The sequence below is a fragment of the Perna viridis genome, chromosome 9 (assembly GCF_037379345.1).
Source record: "Perna viridis isolate PV_CMFRI_1.1 ecotype Kerala chromosome 9, ASM3737934v1, whole genome shotgun sequence".
Classification (NCBI taxonomy): Eukaryota; Metazoa; Mollusca; class Bivalvia; order Mytilida; family Mytilidae; genus Perna; species Perna viridis.
In genome coordinates, this window is record NC_142453.1 from 1,038,480 (window position 1) to 1,057,778 (window position 19,299).

At 31.1% G+C, this 19,299-nt stretch overlaps 1 protein-coding gene across 1 annotated transcript; it reads right to left on the reverse strand.

The window, feature by feature from the left end:
* Positions 1-5,772: 5,772 nt before the first annotated feature.
* On the reverse strand, positions 5,773-13,674 carry LOC148606034 (uncharacterized). The gene is made up of 7 exons (XM_088546302.1): positions 13,463-13,674; positions 12,916-13,003; positions 10,635-10,754; positions 9,359-9,408; positions 8,398-8,549; positions 6,326-6,392; positions 5,773-5,841 (listed from the first exon to the last, which is right to left on the reverse strand). The coding sequence occupies exons 1-6, from the start codon at positions 13,584-13,586 to the stop codon at positions 6,348-6,350; spliced, it is 579 nt and encodes a 192-aa protein (XP_088402428.1). The 5' UTR covers positions 13,587-13,674; the 3' UTR covers positions 5,773-5,841; positions 6,326-6,347.
* Between the last annotated feature and the right edge of the window lie 5,625 nt (positions 13,675-19,299).

The following is a 19,299-nucleotide window of genomic DNA, read 5'->3' on the forward strand; positions in this document are numbered from 1 at the left end:
CGTTTTCTGCAAGCAACGCACCGATCATAATCCTAGGACAACAATTTAAAGAATTTTAATGATTACAGGTGTCGTAGTTATTATTCATTAATATTTATTTTTAATTTAGTACATTGCTAATACGATTTCTAAACATATGTTTGAAAATTTCGACTGAAGTAATTTTGTGTCAGAGACACTAGCATAATTTTAATATTGACAAATTAAACATATTGAGCAATAATAACAAGACCATTTACAAAAACAATAAAAAGTTGATTACTTTCCATTCGCAGAAATATGTCATTTGTCGCAACACGAAAAAAAAAATTGTTGCTTTTACCATTATTGAAATTAAAACTGAACGCAGCCTTACAATCTGTAGAAATATGCTATTTTTGAGAAATCGAACTGAAATGATTGTGTTGGAGTTACAATAATGATCCCTTTTTTAACATTTTAAACAATAATATTAGACCATTAAGGTAATTTCAAGTGTTTACACTCATTTCATTGGCAAGAAACAACTCCTTTTTAAGAACATTTAAGAATATGGTCTGAAATATATGTATCGCAGCATTCAACATAATACTGATACTGACAATTTTCACATTGTTTGTTACAATATTGTTAGAGTAATCAAGGGAACCAAGGTCATAGCGTTAATCAAAAGAATACAGTCCAGGGACAAAGACCAGAGAAGAAAAACAGACATACACGACCAAGAACACAAGGTAACTAACATCATACACACAAAGCAACAAAAGCAAATGAGCAACTCGGACTCCACTAAAAAACTAACATGGACCAGGTTCACCGGTAAGGTTAGCGTCGTCTGATTGTCTAGCTTTTCCGAGTTGCTAATAAAAAGTCAAGTCTGGGTAAACGATAGAGGAAATTAAAGGAAAACAATGACACGTTGAACAAATTAGTTTTCATGGCGCAGATGGATACACTGTAACGATCCAAGAGTTCATGATGACGACCATAAAATTTCTGTAGTGATGACTTCAATGTTTTAGCAACATGATTCTGTTTGCTATACCACTAGCGCGATATAAAAAGTCTGCGTTGCTTCGGCAAGCTCTGGCATAACGTATGAGTTGTGATTTGAATACTCCATATGTATGTGCTGAAGGGATGTTGCGTTGCCGCCGATAAAAGGAAAGTTAACAACAGGTATATTACAAGTGTTTGCACAATACAATGTACACTTTGCAAAAAAAAAAAAATGTCATTTAGACAATTTTGGAGTGAAATGTGAGTACCGTAACCACTACCTGGATACTAATATTGCCATTTCAAATATTTTAGAAAATGATTTTGGACCATTGATGAAATTAGAATTATTCGCTCTCTAACAATCTGCAGAAATATATTATTTTAAAAATAAATGGTGTGTAATTAATTAGTGTCACATATGATGCTTATTTTAATAATTTTAAAATTTTAAACAATAACCTAAGACCATCGAGTGTTTGCACTCATTTAATTTGCACAAAGATTTCATTTTAAGTATTGATCAGAAATATATGTACCACAGCCATCAACATAATACTGATATAGATACTTTTAACATGTTTTTTACAAAACCTTTAGACTAAGAGGTATATTAAAAGTGGTCGCACACATACACTTTGCGAAAATATGTCATTTTGAAGGTTTCGTACTGAAATATGAGTGTCGTAAACACCACCTGATACTACTATTGCCATTTTTTATTGTTTAAACTAGAATTGTGGACCATTGATGAAACTAAAACTCTTTGTCCCCTTACAGTCGTCAGAAATATGTAATTTTACAGAAATTAGTCTGAAATTAATGTGCCACGGGAACACATATGATGCTTATATCTTTCTTTTTTTTTACATTTTAAACAATAATTAATATAAGACCAGTAAGGATATTTTGAGTGTTGGCACTCATTTAATTTGAAAAAGAAAATATCCTTTATTTTTAAAGAGTTTTTGATCTGAATTATATTTACCACAGCCCTCAACATGATACTGATATATTGACAATTTTCACATTTTTAAAAATAATTTTAGACTTACAGGTATATTAAAGGTGTTTGCAGACATACACTTTGCAAAAATATGTCACTTTGAAGATTTTGGACTGAAACATGAGTGTTGCAAAACACCAACTCGGTACTAATATTGCCGTTTTTAATATTTCAACAATAGTTTTGAACCATTATTGAAATTAAGACGGTTAGCACCCTTACAATTTTGCTAAAATATGTTATTTTTGGAAATTGGGCAGAAATTGATGTGTTACAGCGACACATTTGAAGCTTATTTTAAAACAAAAAATGACATTTTAACAATAATATTAGTCCATTAATCATATTACTTTTGCTTGCGCTTGTAGAAATTACATAAGTATGGTATTTTGTGGGAATGGAACTGTATATGTATACATTTGGAAGTTGATTTTCCCTATTTAAAATTTGAAAAAAAAAGACAAGGAAATTATTAAGGGAATATTTTGCATGATTATTTCTCAATATTGATTGCATAAAACCTTGTGCATCTTAATGCATTATTTGTGTTTGATAAAGCATTTACATTACTATTTCTTTTCTGAATTGGGAATAGACATTGGACAATAGGAAATAAGTCGATGCAATGGGGGATGGAACAGTGGGGCATGGGGGATGGGGTATGAGTCAATGAGGCATGGGGGTTTGGGCAATTGGGTATGGAGCCATTCGGAAGTTTATCCCATATAGTGACTGTAGACATATACATTTATTGCCTGTATTATTTTGGTCACGTTGTTATGTTTAACAGTTTTTTTTTGTTGTTTTATGTTATGTTTTGTTTTCCATGTCGGCTTTTTTTATTGTCTCTACAATGTTTTGATTTCCGCTTAAAAAAACTAAAATGCATATACATGTAATATATTTCTTATGTTCGTCTCAGTAGATGTAGAATAAATCAAGTACTTATATAGATAAAACATGATATTCTATTTCATTTAGGGGGTGGAAATGTAGAGATGCGTAATTGGTTCATGTATTGGGAGTATGGATGAGAGAGGGGATTTTTAATATGGAAGTTTGAAAATACATCTTGAAAATTATTAATTCATATGATAAATATATGAAAATTAGGAATAACATTTTGAATGATTAAAGTATAATTTTAATTTGATAATACGAATATCTACATTGATGTAATGAAAATCACAGTATATTCTGTTGAGATCGGGATGAGGACAATAGGGAATGGGGTGGCATACGGTGTGAATTTGAAGTTCACACCATTCAAGAACTTAAGTAATTAGATTGTGAGTTCAATCATTGCAAAATATAATTTTGGACTTCAGATGGCTGACAATTTAATTGAATTTCATTAATACATGTAAACTAATAGCTTGATTATTTATTGTTGATACTTTGAGTTAAACGTATACGATGTAATACCATTTTATTTATTAAATAATCATTATTCATAACAGGTATTAACTAAAATATTACATTGCAATGTCGACATTCGCATTTATTTGAAAAATAAAAAAAAAACAAAAAATTAAAACCTGTAAATGTACATAAAATATCTAAATGTCATATCAAGACAAAGAAGCTATGATACTCATTTTCTTTACTGGTATCTGTTTTGAGCAAGTTGTGTAATCTCCATATCAAAGTTTCCATTCAGAAAAAGAAAACAATATATACTTATGTTTACGAAACCTGACAGACGAAAATGATACATCAATCTGCTATCTGAGGATCTAGAAATCCATATGTTTTACATTCCCATTAAATACTATATGTAACAGGAAAAAACTTAAAAAGAGCATTGTTTGAATGGAAAAAGGAACAGAAATTGTGAAACGCAGCAAATACACCATCTTATTACCACTATAACATTTGTAAATACTTACAGAGATCACCAAAAGATGTTCAAGAAGAGTAAACACACCTTCAAGTAAGCACTGGAAGCCTCGGACAACAAAAAAGTAATCCGATTTGCTTTGTATATCCTATCTGTTTTTTTTTTATGCGGGATCCCACAATGACATTTAACATTCATTGTTTGTGTTTTTTTTATATTAAGTCGCAACATGTCATTTATTTTTCAACACTGCCGCCTTTACTTTAAACTAATAGTCCTTGGGCTTGGAGGGTCCACCGTGCATACCCGCTCCAGTCATCAACTTCATGGTGATTTGTAGGTACCTTTATACCTCCCATTACCGAATCAATCTGTCGCCAAAGAATATTCTCCGATCCTTGTTCAGTATAAGTCTGTATTTGTACCCCACTGGGTCAAAAAGCCATGATTTTTGTGACTTGATTGTTTGAACGTCTTAGCCTTCCTGGGATAGCATGTGTACAAAATCTAACAAATTAGGTATCATCGTGTAGCCATATGTCTCAGATTTACAATAATACCACGAAAGTTGCGGTAGCACTTAAGGTTTTGCGGTAAAATGGAAAAAGTACCCATACCGCGCCGAAAAATCGCTTAAATTGACATATTTTTCAATGTTAAAACCCCTTGAAAGTTACGCCTTAGTAACAAATACTTATTTAGTGTTTTCTGTTTAGCATTATCACAATTCATACTTCTAGAGTTCTTTCGATGAATTTTGGTGATTTTCCGAGGTCAAAATTTATCAAAAAATGCGAAAAATGGGATTTTCGATTTTCGGCCAATAGTCACAAAAATTCAACCATTCAAGTTATTAATTAAAAAAACGACTAAAATTTTCTTTTATGATACTGAACTACATGCTAATACATATATATATGACAGTTAACTTCTGTAGAAGGAAAAGTTTGTAGAATAAAAAAACTTCGATTTTTGCCTCAACGAGGTATAAAAAGTGACCAAAAATGCTTCAGTTTATTTCTTGGCAACAAAAAGATTCGGACCTTTACTGAAATTAAAATTGTTCGTACCCTTACAATTTTCAGAAATATGTCGTTTTTGAGAAATTGGTCTGAAATCAATATGTCACAGCCACACATGATTCATATTTTGACAATTTTAATATTTTAAAGAATAATATCAGACCGTTAAGATAATTTTAAGTGTTCGAATTCATTAAATTTGTAAAAATATCTCATTTTCAAAAATTTGGTTTGAAATACATGTATTTTACCTTCAACATAATACTGATGTAGATAATTTTAACATTCTTTATAAATTGAATGACTAATAGGTATATTAAAAGTGTTTGCAAATATAAACTTTGCAAAAATATGTCATTGTGAATACTTTTGACTGAAATATGAGTGTTGCAACCACCAATCGGATACTAATATTGCAAGTTTTGATATTTTTAACAATATTTTTTGAACCATTATTGAAATTAAAATTGTTCGCACCCTTTCAATCTGCAGAAATATGTCATTTTTGAGAAATTGGTCTGAAAATAATGTGCCACGGCCACACATATGATTCATATTTTGACAATTTTACATTTGAAACAATAATATCAATCCATCATTGAAATTGAATTTGTTAGCACCCATACAACTTATAGAAATATATTATTATGTGGAACTGACGCGGCATATGTGTTTTCCTATTTTAAATAGGACATAAAAGTAGAATACCCATTTATTGATTTTCTTTCCGAAATAAGTCGATGCAATGGCGAATGGGGATACCTAAAAATCATACTTTGGTTGATTGGGGAGGAGGGTGTGCACGGGGGGTTATCTCAGCCCACGTACTATATATGTCTTTTTCGCTGATTTAACCAAGTTCATACATAAAACACTCCAATACAAGGAGTTTCTTTGAATTAAAGTAATAATTGTCAATAACAAAACAAGTTTTTTTCCCTGTAACAGGGTTTTATTTCGACTGTTAATAAATAAAGTAAAACTCCCTAGTCTACCTACAATTAGAAAAACAAGGCTGAATTACTAGTAGTTGATAGAATTTGCACGTACTTTGTCTTAGATTTAGTACTTATGAACTAAGGTTTTATTACTTTTAATATTAAAAATAACAATGTACGGTGTGACGATATAAAAACAGTTGACCATGTTGCTTTTCATATTTGTCTTTTCTTTCTGTCCAATTTTGTTTTTAGATATTAATTTTGGGTATTTGTTTGCGAGTCTAATTACGACTTTACCCCTTTGATTTGATAGCATGACTAGTGAATTGACACTGTCAAAATAATGAAATTATATTTTTGACCATGTTACACTTACTGCCGTATTCTAAGAGTTCCAAAAAAATTTAGATAAGTGGCTTTAAATCGCGTTGTTACCTTGAATTGTACTATTCAGCCGTTACATTTTAAAACAATAAAAAAAAAACGTAATGTCCTTTCAAATTACTAAAAACAAATCATCCTCCTTGAAAGTACTTACGTCAACAAACTAAGCGTGTTCCTTATGGAAGCGTTCCGTCTAGGGCTCTTTTCAATCTTCTACAACACTGAAACAATCACACGAAGGTATAAGGTCCGTGAGTATTGGCCCGATAAAACCGTTCTGCGTATCATTATATGTGTGAGAATAATCAAAAGGAATAAAGTATTTTTTAAAACCATTATCGATGTACCTGGAATTATATAAATTTTGATAAATTCCATTGCACGTGACACTTATGGAACAAACATTTGTTTCAAGATAATATAAATTGCAGATCTTTCCTGAGGATGTTCAAACGTCTATAGATTATTATCTTAATTCTTAAAACTTTAATTAGTAAAAGGAACTGTCTTTTTTCAAGTTGGTAAAAACCGTCCAATTGGACAAATTTTAAGCTATGAATATGCTTGCGAATACATTAGACAAACAAAAATATTAAAAAGTACTTAAATTTTTGACTAGATTCTTGTAAGTGAACACGATAAACTTTCTTTAAACTTCAATTTTTTTTTTTTTTTTTCGTTTTTTTTTACCTTACAACGGACACGACTGGACGAATAAGATTAATAGGTTGTATAGTCCTTATAATTGTATAACCTTGAGCAACTTGATGGGTGTTTCTAGAAAAGCAGAGGAGGCTTACCCTACCGGTGCACCTGGTCTATGCTCCAAGTGTCTAGTGGAGTCCGAGTTGCTCATTTGCTTTTTTTTACTTTATATGTATGATTTTCGTTACTTTATTTTCTTTGTTATGTATGTCGGTTTCCCATATCTGGTCTTTGTCTCTGCATTACATTCTTTTGATTACCGCTTGAACCTTGGTTCTCTTGATATCTCTTTAGAACTTTTACGGAATTTGTATAACCCGTTAACAGGTTTTGTTGCCACAGGATTGAAGTCATGACTACAGGAGATTTATTGGCATCATCGTAAACTCGTGGATTGCCAAAGCCTATCATTTGTACAGTGGGAACCGACTTGTTCACCGCGTCATATTTATTATTCTTTATTTTTCAACCCTGGATTGACTTTTCATTAGCCGGTGTTTCTAGAAAAGCAGAGTAAGCTTTCCCTACCATTGCACATCGTCCATGCTTCCAGTTTTTAGTGGAGTCCGAGTTGCTCATTTACTTTTGTTACTTTGTATGTATGATTTTAGTTACTTGATGTTCTTTGTTGAGTATGTCTTTTTCCATATCTGGTCTTTGTCCCTGGATTGCATTCTTTTGATTACCGCTATAACCTTGTTTCCCTTGATTACTCTTCCAATTTATTAGAGTCCGAGTATGTAATTTACCTTTGTTTCTATGTACATGCTATTTTAGTTATTTATATACTTTGTTGATTATTGCTGTTTTTCCTTGCATATTCTTTAATTGCATTCTTTTGATTTCAGCTAGAATCATTTTTGTGTTGTTGTTTTATTACTTCTAAATCTAAATTTGGGTACCGCACAACAAATTTAACAATATTAAATAGGGTATCAATCACTTTCTTATTCATGGACAAAAGATGGAGCAGCATAAAGTTTGTCTCAGCGTTTACTTCGTGTATCCACTCACAACCTCGTACTATGAATATTCAACCTTTTAAGAAATCTCCAAAAGACCATTATTTACTGTTTACTATTTTATTTTCATATTGATAATTTGACACTTTTTAAATAAACAAATTACGCAATTCATCAGAAAAATGTTAAATATCAATTTAGGCGCTTCATTCAGCACAAAATGGTGCATTTCAGCAACCCAAGTCAAGTACTGCATTAAAAGGTAAAACTGTCTTAGAAAATGACCAAAAAAATGCATTGTGTGAACATTTTGCTTCTTTAACATCAAAACATGTAAGCAGATATATAGTAAGTCTGAGAGAACAAACGCCTCCTCGCTGTTTATATCTTTTTTTGTTCGATAGTCTTACTTAATATTGAGACAATTCGTAATGCTATTTTCGTTCATCTACATTTTCATAACTTTGTGTGTTCTTTCTATGTATTTTTTTTTTATAAAAATATATATTCAAAATATCTGTTTATCTTATAAAAAAACATAGCACTTATGACTACAAACCTCTCTTCTAATTTTCCTTTTCAGGCATGTAAGAAAACGTTTCCTTCTACGCGTTGGTCCACTAGTAGACTCACCAGACTTATTAGCTTTGAATTTACACCTTATAATTATTATTACTACCTTGCAAGCAACAACTTCCCTCTTCTTTATATCTAAAAAAGAGGAATAAAATCTGGAAACTATAATATGATGATTTATAACTCAAATTATTATATTGCTATTATAATATCAAGCAAAGTGATCCTTAAACTTAGTTGTAAGTTATGTTTCTATTCATCCAATACACATGAAAACTATAATTGGCATCCAAATGTCAAAGTTATGTGTAAAGATAACATTAATTAGCAGAGTCAGCAATTACAATTTATAACGCCAATGTATGTTTTATCAAAAAACATTCATCTTGTTTAAAAGCATTAGTCAACGGAGAGATGGTGGCCCGGATTTATACAATGACTAAAATTAAAACCTACAAATTAATGTATAGTTTATTAATTATACAGTACTAACATTGCTTAAGTGAAAATTAAACTTCAGAAATGTCAATAACTACCCCTTCCCTTGAACACCACAAACAAAACCATTATGGACTAGACAAGTATGCTTGTTGTATCAAAAACCCAATTTTACACCGAGCCATATTCACGAATGTGAAAGATCAATATCAGTGCTTAAGATATGACAAAAAATATACGGTCTTCTTTAAAATATGTATCACTGATGAATAAGCAACATCACGAAAAATAAACAGATATCAGAACCAAAAACAAAATAATCAAACTGAAAGAAAAGGAAAGAAAACAAAACAAAACCAAAAGCAGAAAAAAAAACATATAGAAACAAGGTAAAAAACATTGAACATTTTACGAATCAAAACATCAGGAATACGCTGTGTACCCATGAAACCAAAGTGAAAAAAATGAATAAATATAAAAAAAAAAGCAAGACATAAAACACTAACCGTATGTTATATATATAATCACTGTTACAGAACACTCAAATGTTCCAGTTCTGAAATAGATAGGAAACATATTCTAGAAGTAATGGAAGTTAATTGTTTCAGGGGAGGGCATGCCAATTGACCTGTGTATAAATTGTATAAATTCCTTATGTCAATGTATGAAATTCCTATATTACATGTATGATTTTTCGAATCGTTTTCGATTCAAATATAAGGATCCCAATCCTACGCCTTTTCCTTAAAAGACACTTTCTGTAAAGTAGGAGGTGGGCTCTGAGTGCTTCAAGACTTTGATTTTTCGATGATTTCCATTGCAACTGTGTTATTTTCTAGTGTAAAACTTGTTTGTTTTTCTGTCGCGTGGTCAGTCCTCTGTATACTCCTTCTTCAAACTGTCGTAAAGTTATTAATTTGATTACTTAACTATTTTCATGCAAGCTTAAACCAACGTAATTGCAATGAAAAAAGACAAGTAGTGCATATTGTAGCCGTGATATGCCAAACCATATTTCGGATGTTTAAAGTCCGAAAGTTTAAAAAAAAATAAGAAAACTAAGCGTGCTCCCCACCATAATCGAAAACTGTATTTAGAATTCACAAGATCATTCTAAATTTAATTTCAAGAAATATGAATGGACGGACTTGCAGTCATATCACTTTATATTTCGGAAAGAAGATGGGATATAGAACTTACTTCTAGCCTTCGTAAACCATGCCTTATACGCGAAACCGGAATATATTGTTGATATAACGAGAATGAAAACGGAAAATATGTCAAAATGAAACAACACAAAAAAAGGGATGACAAAGTCAGCTCTAGACCATCTATAGGTCTTTAATGAACGACGAGGAAACCCTTACACCATTGAACAGGCTGCAGTTGCGAGAATCAATGTTAATGCCAAAAAAAAAGCTTTCGTTAACAATTTGACCAAAACAAAAAAACATCATTACTATATCCCTTGCAAAATTGACCTATTCAACCGTTTTTAAACTTATTGGATAATTACTGTTTTTGGGATTTGTGAATAATGTTTCCATAACATAAAGTATGAAAGATACTTGCATGCATTAATCATTTGCAATTACATCTGTATTTCAGAATAAGTTTGTTGCAAAAAACTGTGAATATTTCAGGAGCTTGTGATATCAAAATCCTTCATGTAGTTATTGCTAGTTTATACATGATATCTTTCGTTAAAATTGGAATGTACATCTATCCAATATTTTACTACTTGTCATAATATATGTCATTTATCCTGCATTGTATACTTACACAGACATAAATGTCCATTTTCCTTTTACTATGAATTTACAGTTTTTTATAACGATGAAGATAAAATCGTTCGACATTGTAACCATTATCGTTCCAAAATTAATTTTGTCGATTTCGGTGCTGAAAAAAAAAAATAATAATTTGAAGTTAAAAAACAAATACATATTTCTGATCTCTGAAAGTATTTACTACATGATTGATCATGCATTTGATAATAAGAACCTGTTAAAATTGCAAGTAAATTAGCCAAAACTAAACATTTAAACAATTTTCTATAATTTATGAAATGTGTTTGCTTTGCTATTTATCACCACCACCCCCTTCCGCCCGAAATGATATGAAAAATAAAATATTCTGTTCTTGATTTATATTCAATTTGTGTTATTTTTATTTTTTTAATATCAAAATCTCAAGACTTTTTGTTGTAAAGAAAAAAAAGTATTGATTGTGTAGCTGTTTTCTGTACTATTTGTTCGTACATTCATACCTTTAAACCACTGAAAATAAATCATTGATCAACCTTGTCATTATCAAACATTAGCTTTAAAACTTTGTGTCCATAACATACTTGTAGAGTCAAAGTCTACAAACGCAAACATCAGCTATTTCAATTATTCAGTTTCGCTTATTTGTTTCATTCATTATTTCTTGGAAGATCTCTCAAACACACTAAATTATGATATTCAGTACTTAAATTTCATGTAGTATACTTCAAGGTGATAAGAGGCATACAAAGGATACAACTTAAACTGAATCAGTTGTATGATTACAAGTAAAAGAGACGGTTTGACAGTAACGTTAAAAAAACAAATACTTTATATAATTTATTTTCATTAAGATTGAAGGTAGTTGTCCTGAGTTACCGCATAAATATTCAAGTTTATTTGATTAAAAAACTGTGGATTATATCACAGAAATTATAAAACACCTCCTTACAATATTTAGCACTTTAGATTAATGAGTATACACCATTACGTTTTTCAGGAATTTGGGCATACAAAATGATATTGTATATGATTTCATATCAACATTCCTTGAACCGATTTGAAATTTAAGATTTTAAGATATTAAATCCACCAATTATATTTTGTTTAACACAAGACAAATATAAAATGAAAACATTAATTGATGTTTAAATCTATTGAATGAAGTTGATATGTGTAGAAATTGACAAACGAAACAACTGAACCCGTAAGAAATGTTTACCACTCTGTCACCGGTTTACCGGAAGATGGATCGAAAACTGATCACAAAATTATCAGTGATTGATGACATATTTGCAGTAAAATAATGTGATTATTTAATTGTGAAGCGAGACGAAAATTGACCCGTTTCAAATTTTTTAACAGAAACAAAAAAAAAAAAATAAAAAATAAAAAATAAATAAATAAATAAATAAATAAAACAAATACTTTGTCATAAGAACATTATGTTATATTTCCTGTTCAGATGATCCAAGAACAGTGGGGAACAATTAAGATGTGCTCTCAAGATAATTTATTCTGGAATTTATTTGTTTATTACAACATCAAAAGAGGAGTTTTTAAGCCTGTCAGACACTTCTTGAAAAGGGTTGAGGTCAACTGCTGGCTTTCCTAAAACTATCAGAAGGGCTGATCTATTAACAGTTCAGTAATACTTTTGAAAGACTTTTAGGTGGGACATTTTATTTATGGTAGTTTAAAACTGATTTCATTTTTAAGCTTCTCATACAAATAAATAAAATAACCTATTCTGCGTTACAATCATGAATGTATCAGAAGAAGAAAAAGGCATACATAGCTGATGAAAAGCCCGAACGAATTCAGAGGGTATTTCTGTGTGGTTGAGTGAAATTAAGTTTAACATTATAGAATTTTCTGCTGAATGATTGTGATATTAAACATATAGAGACCTATCATATTATAAAGCAATGGCCAAATACAACACAAAGCTACTAAAGCGGGAGCACAATCCATAATTTAAACTGTGCTCTTCAATGTTGACCAGTCCTCGTCATTAGATATGAATCATTTTGGGTTGACAGACAATGTCCACTTATATAGAGGAGCAACCATGGTATATGGAAGAGTAATTATGGAAACCAAGATTATAGCGGAAATCAAAGTAATGTAATTCAGGAACAAATGCGCAACTGCACTAAGAAGAGTTTTCATAATTTGTGATTTTCCATATACGTCTTATCAAATATGCATTAGATTTGTATTAAAAAAAGATTTTTTAATGACTTTAAATCGAAAATGGAAAAGTGCAAATTTGAAGTCATTATTATAATACTTACATGAAGAATTGCACCTTTGCAAATTTACATGGTGTTATTTTTGTGTTTGCAGCTAAACCCGTTATAGCTTTACGTACGGTCGTTTTAACTGAAAATAAAAAGGAAACTTTTGGTCACAATTTTTTTTATTTCTCTATTGCATTTGTTTTTAATTGTATATTATCAGCTTAATAACTCGCATGAATCTAAAACATAGTTTAGAAAAAAGAGCTGCACATATTAAAATAAAACGAACAATGGACCGAAGCAAAACGTATACGGTCAAAAATGAAGTGCTCCAAGATCCTTAAAAACTAGTAAACTCAGATAGGTTTAATAGTTATTGCCTTAACAAGACAACCGCTGTTTAATGTCACGTCCAGTGAAATAGAAAGGATAGACATGTCATAGAGAGAGGTCATTGTTCATATTTAGATCTTTAATTAGTCCATTTTGAAGACTGTAGAACACTTTGAATCATGTAGAAAGTGCTTAATAAAATAAGAAATAGTCAAAATATTTAACGGAAAAAAAAAAAAAAAAAAACATATAACCAAATGGTTCTTGCCTTTAGCTGTATCACCATTTCCAGTTGATGTATAAGGAATGAACATAAAAAGACATAGTCCTACGAACACAAATTTGATAGGATACATAGCTGAAGTGGTCAAACGCCTGTTATGAAATGACATTTCCTACTTGGAGACTGGTTTATACTGTGCAAAACATGCCATAAATGTTGGTTCTCTAACACGTTTATATACACAGTAATCGCATATTTCTACGATTTTATTTTTGTTTAATTTTGCTTGACATTTTTTTATATACTTGTTTTATCATTTTTGTTTTTAACGTTATACGGCTGCTGCCACTTTATCTTTTTTAAATCTATACAATTCATGCAAAAGAATTTAATACTCTTAATGTTATAAGGTAAATGAAGGTGAATTTCATATGACTTCGGTGAAAAATAATCAACGAAAGCAATATTCTAGCGAAAATCAAAGAATGTAATCCAGGGATAAAAACTAGGCAGGTAAACAGACGCATACTACACTCACAATACAACCAACAAAAAATGAATAGCACGCACAAGGACACAAGTTGTTCTTAAAAAGTCACATCATTTCATGTAAATCTTATAAAAAATAGTTAGTAAATGTTTGAGTTCAAACATAATAAATATAATCGTCGAAGGAAAAAACGATGAAAAAAACTTAATGTTACAAACAAGGAAAGTAGAAGTGATTATTTTCCTTAAACTTCCACATACAAATTTTGCGTTATTGTTATAGCAAATTCGTGGATGTAAAATCTTATCAAAATGTTATTTCTTTCGATTATGGATTTTTTTTTTTTTTTTTTTTTTTTTCATGTTATATATTATATATGTATGTTTTTCTTACTTGGTATTTGTTCAAACAAACATCAATTTAACTTAAAGCAGAACATGATAGTAGTGATAAAATGGGGGCTTCGACTTCACTATAATTGATGATAAATACTACTTGGAAATCTGACACCAACTTCCCACATTACGCGATATTGAGAGTGCACAGAAGAAACAAACGAAACAGCAAAAAATAAAATAAGGACGAAGTTGACTGGTAAAATGTATGAAGGTAACTACAAATATATGTCGTTTTTTGAAACGTGTCATATTACGAATAACAGAAACTGTGTAGGTTTTCTTCATTTCACTTAATCACTACTTTGAACAGTTCGTTTGAATTAACTGTATCTTTGTTTGCTGTCTTTTCTCACTTTTTCGCTTCCTATTTTATTCAAATGGTGCTTCGGAATGTTGTAAAATAACTAACACATATCAAAAATTGCTTTTTACACTTTTTAGAGACACCATTACTATTAGAAGCATAATTTTGTACATAGTACATGCACTATCTAAGAACGCATAATTAACTAAAAAAACTATGAGGTAGAATGTGCAGTAAGTTCATTTGGCAGACACCGATGTTAAGGCGCCTGTTTACACATTATTTTTTTTCCTTCTTCAATTCGTCTTTACAATACAGCACGCGGTGTTTTAGCATACATCTTAATGCAATTTTAATTTTCGTATTCTGAGAGAAAAAAAATTGTGATGCCAACGCTTCGAACAAGGAACACAAAATTGTCAATTTAGGTACGATAAATAGTAAAAATTAAAAAAAAAAATAAGAGAAATGAACAGCACAGCAGGAACCTCAAAAGAATAAAATAAGGCAATTAATTCAACTAAACGTGAAATACTAGCGTGACAAAAATGGGTATATCGTGGACCATTCAAAGTGAAAAACAAAGCAATGAACGGTCAACAAAGAAACACTAACCATAAAAGGATCGCGATTCAGGATCAATGATTATAGTTGACGTACACATCAACCTTTTTTGCTGTAATTCCGTTTGAATAGGAGGGTGTGCAGGCATGTACAATGCTGATCAGTATCATTTTATTCGATGCAGCCAAAATTATCACACTTTATAATTTAATTTCATCTAAATGTGTCAATCAGTAATAAACTTCCGGAAATTAGTTTTCTTGGTGTTTAAGTCTTATTCCTTTATAACATTTTACATTTTATAAAACTTTTCATGAACAATAATTATGACAGTAAGCATAACAATTGTAATTATGCATGTATATGTAAAAGATTACAGTTAAGAGTCGAATTCACAAAGCGCTACAATTGAATAATACATGCATATAATCAAATGCATTATTTGTAGCTGACAAATATTATACGTGAATGTAATGATTATTTAATGAGGACTACATGCAAATCGTGATCAAAATAGGTCACCTGATAATCTGCTTACAGGAATGAGTCACATTTCCAAATAACATTGATGTAATGGTATTGCAACCATAATATGCGTTTTTATTTATTAAGCCCGACATCTACAAAAAGTAATTACCTACTTACCTTATTTTTGATATGTTAGTATTATCTATTATTCTTACAATTAATATGTTCTTACAATTTAGTTACACATTGAAACAGGTCAAATATTTTCAAAACAAACAATAATGATGTTCTATGTGATATACCAGGTTACTCTTGTCAAGCTTTATGATTTATATATATATATATATATATATATATATATATATATATATATATATATATATATATATATATATATATTAATGTATAAATCCACATTCCCCATCAATAAAAATGTAAATTAAGAATGCTTATTTAATTCAAAGGCAATACGCAGATCTAAATTTTGAGAATATGTATTAAAGACATACTACAAAAAAACATTTTTTTTCTCCAATAAAATTTTGACAGGTGTTGAAAGAAACGTCACTAGCAGAGCAATAGGAGAATTACAAAATGTAGATCAAATCCGCATTTAATCAAAGGATTGCATAATCTACATTCTTTAGCACAATCTTTTAAATGCCAAACACCAACACCGTTGTAACTTATGTATGTTTTGTACGCAAATAACGATTAAAAAATTTGCATCGCAAATTTGGCAGTTCTAATGTTGGGAATTTTTAAGACCTTTCTATACGTTTACCTTATCTTTCATGTATTAATTTGATCCGATGGAGCAGTGTAGCCAATAGAGTCGTCACATTCCGAGACGTTGTATATATGTATATATAAGGTCTGAAAATTCCCAACGATGATAGAACTGTCAAATTTGCGATGCAATTTTTTGGTCGTTCCCTCCGCGGGACTCGAACTCGTACCGCTGTGACATCTATGGCAACACCCTAGACCCTGGACTTTGTGCAGGCGGTGTTGCCATAGATGTCACAGCGGTACGAGTTCGCGTCCCGCGGAGGGAACGACCAAAAAATTGCATCGCAAATCTCGAAATGTTTAACAATGTTTCATGTTTAGCAACATACCTTATAAAATTCCGAAACTAGTACATATATTCGGAAATATCAACATACATCTACATTAGAGATATAAAACCAAACAGGAAAGATACAAATTCACTTTATACGCTTCCGCAATTTTATTTACGGGGTTGGGGTGCTACTGACTTTTTTGCTTGTAGAATTGTTGGCTTTCTGTTTTTGTGAGGGTGTTTAACTTTGTTTTTGTGCATTACGAAATTCGTTTTCATAATTCCTAACATTTTTCTCATAGGATAAAATTTCCTTCCAATAATTTTTGGATGGTTGATGCCAAACTCTTTACCAAATGAGGATGTAATATGGTAATTTTAATTGACCAAAACGTACGAAAAAACAATATCGAATTGGATAATTAAATAATCAAACATGTCGTGTGTCTTTTTTTTTTTTTATGTAAACAATTAAATAAGCACCCTTCTTTTTACATATCACAATTATATAACGATGTACGTTGCAATACAAAAAAGACGTCGAAATTATGCCGATTTCGACGTTACCAAATATGACACCAACATCGTACGTTATGTCTAAGTTAAGGTAAATAATTTTACATTGACTTTTGTGACATCAGAATGTCGGGACCGTAAAGAGTGGGGTTTTCGAAAAAAAAATTCAAATGCCATCGTACAAGCATCGCCTAAACGTTATGTCATGGTTCATATGATACATTTCAACTTCTCATTGGACAAACGATTCTTATGTTTCTGTATAAAACTGATCGGACAGAGTATTCTGAAGTAAACTTGTCAAATCTTGCCACCCCCACCGATAACTTTCGACCAACCAAGGGCTTTTTATCATTCATAAGGATCAATGTGAATCTTTTCTACGATGTCAGCTCGTATGTTCACGTAAGTCGATGTAAGTTCACCATTAACTGAAGTCAAAAGCGGGTGATTTTTTTTCAGCAAGGTAAACGCAGGTTCGGGAAAAGCGTCCACATCCACAGGCTTGTCACCCAAAATGCTAAGTATAGAAGGGAAAGTAAAGCCAGGCAGACTCGACTTTCTTTTCTCCTTCTGTACATTATTTATAGAGTTTGTTTTCTGATTGTTTGGTGTCACACGGTACACTCACTTGTTTATAGCATAGTTTATTACCCTCAACAGTAATGTGGACGGACAAACCCCTCTTTTTTGACTGTAACAAGTGCCTGTGCAGGATGCATTGGCATATCTAAGCTACATGTGTATAAAAAGTGCTCCTTTGAATGAATCCGTTTCTGATAAAAGCTACAGTTGTTGCGTCTGGTATATTCCTCCACTAACAGCGGAGCACTCTACAAATATATATATTAAATTGAATGTTGTTCGGACACTTTTTATAGGACAGTATAGATTTTACATTTCATCAGGGACTTTATGTTACTGATAAAGTACATAATGACCTGTTCAGTTGATATGCATTACAAGTATGATTAAAAATTTTCATAAGATACTGTTTGATAACTAAGCAGACCCAGATCTGGTTTGCTTAAGAGACTTGCTTTTTTCTGTATGGAATCTTCCACAAACTTCCCTTAATTGCCCTTATTAACAACACAAAATGTATGTCTATAAATACAAATACAAATGCAAATAATATAAATGACATGCAGTGATTATACTTTGTGGGCATTAAGTATAACCACACAAAGTTAAAAAGATATATATATATATATATAAAGTCGAATGTGACGACTCTATTCTCTACACTGCTCCATCGGATCAAATTGATACAGGGAAGATAACGTAAACTTATAGAATGGTCTGAAAAATTCCCAACGATGTTAGAACTGTCAAATTTCGCAAATTTTTGTCGTTCCCTCTGCGGGACTCTAACTCGTACCGCTGTGACATCTATGGCAACACCGCCTGCACTAAGTCCAGCACCCTAGACCACTCGGCCAGCTCGGCTATATAAAAATATAGCTTTCGCTGGCCGGGTAATTCCTCCTCGTAAGATTAATCTAGGGGTAGTACGGGACAGTTCATCTAGGTGTTATGATGTAGGACAGAGGATCAAATTAATGCTGCAAGTCACAACAAATCAATACATAATAACACCTAGATGAACTATATATATATATATGTACAAAAATGTTAGTTATTAAAATTATGTACATACATGTATTAACAGTCTGTAAATAAACATGTGAATTATTAATATCCACATAAGTGAAGGCACTCTACTGTCTATCAAATTTTACCAAAGCAACAAATGTACATGAATATTGTAACACAATAATGAAGATGGTAACATATTATTTCATTATCTACCACTGTATGAATAATTTTACACAAGCATTACCTGTACCTGTACATTTTCGTTTGAACCCACATAAGTGTCCATTTGTATACATTCAATGTTAAAAGAGCAAGAAGAATAAAATTCACATGAAAGTGGAAAATCTATGGCATTGATAGTTTTGGGTTTGAACTACAATGTACTAAAATATGAAGGAAAAAAATGAGACCCCTCCCCTTTTTAATAGCATCTGATGGAATAGTTATGTCAAGTGTAAATGTATTAACCACATAATT

Bases quoted from the DNA above. Each gene is read 5' to 3' on its own strand.
- LOC148606034 (XM_088546302.1), bottom strand. From the start codon at position 13,586: ATGTCATTTCATAACAGGCGTTTGACCACTTCAGCTATGTATCCTATC. The intron at 10,755-12,915 runs GTAAGTATTATA...TTTTTTTTTCAG, and splicing joins GCAAAGGTGCAATTCTTCAT to CACCGAAATCGACAAAATTA. The intron at 8,550-9,358 runs GTTAGTGTTTTA...CCTCTTTTTTAG, and splicing joins GATTATATATATAACATACG to ATATAAAGAAGAGGGAAGTT.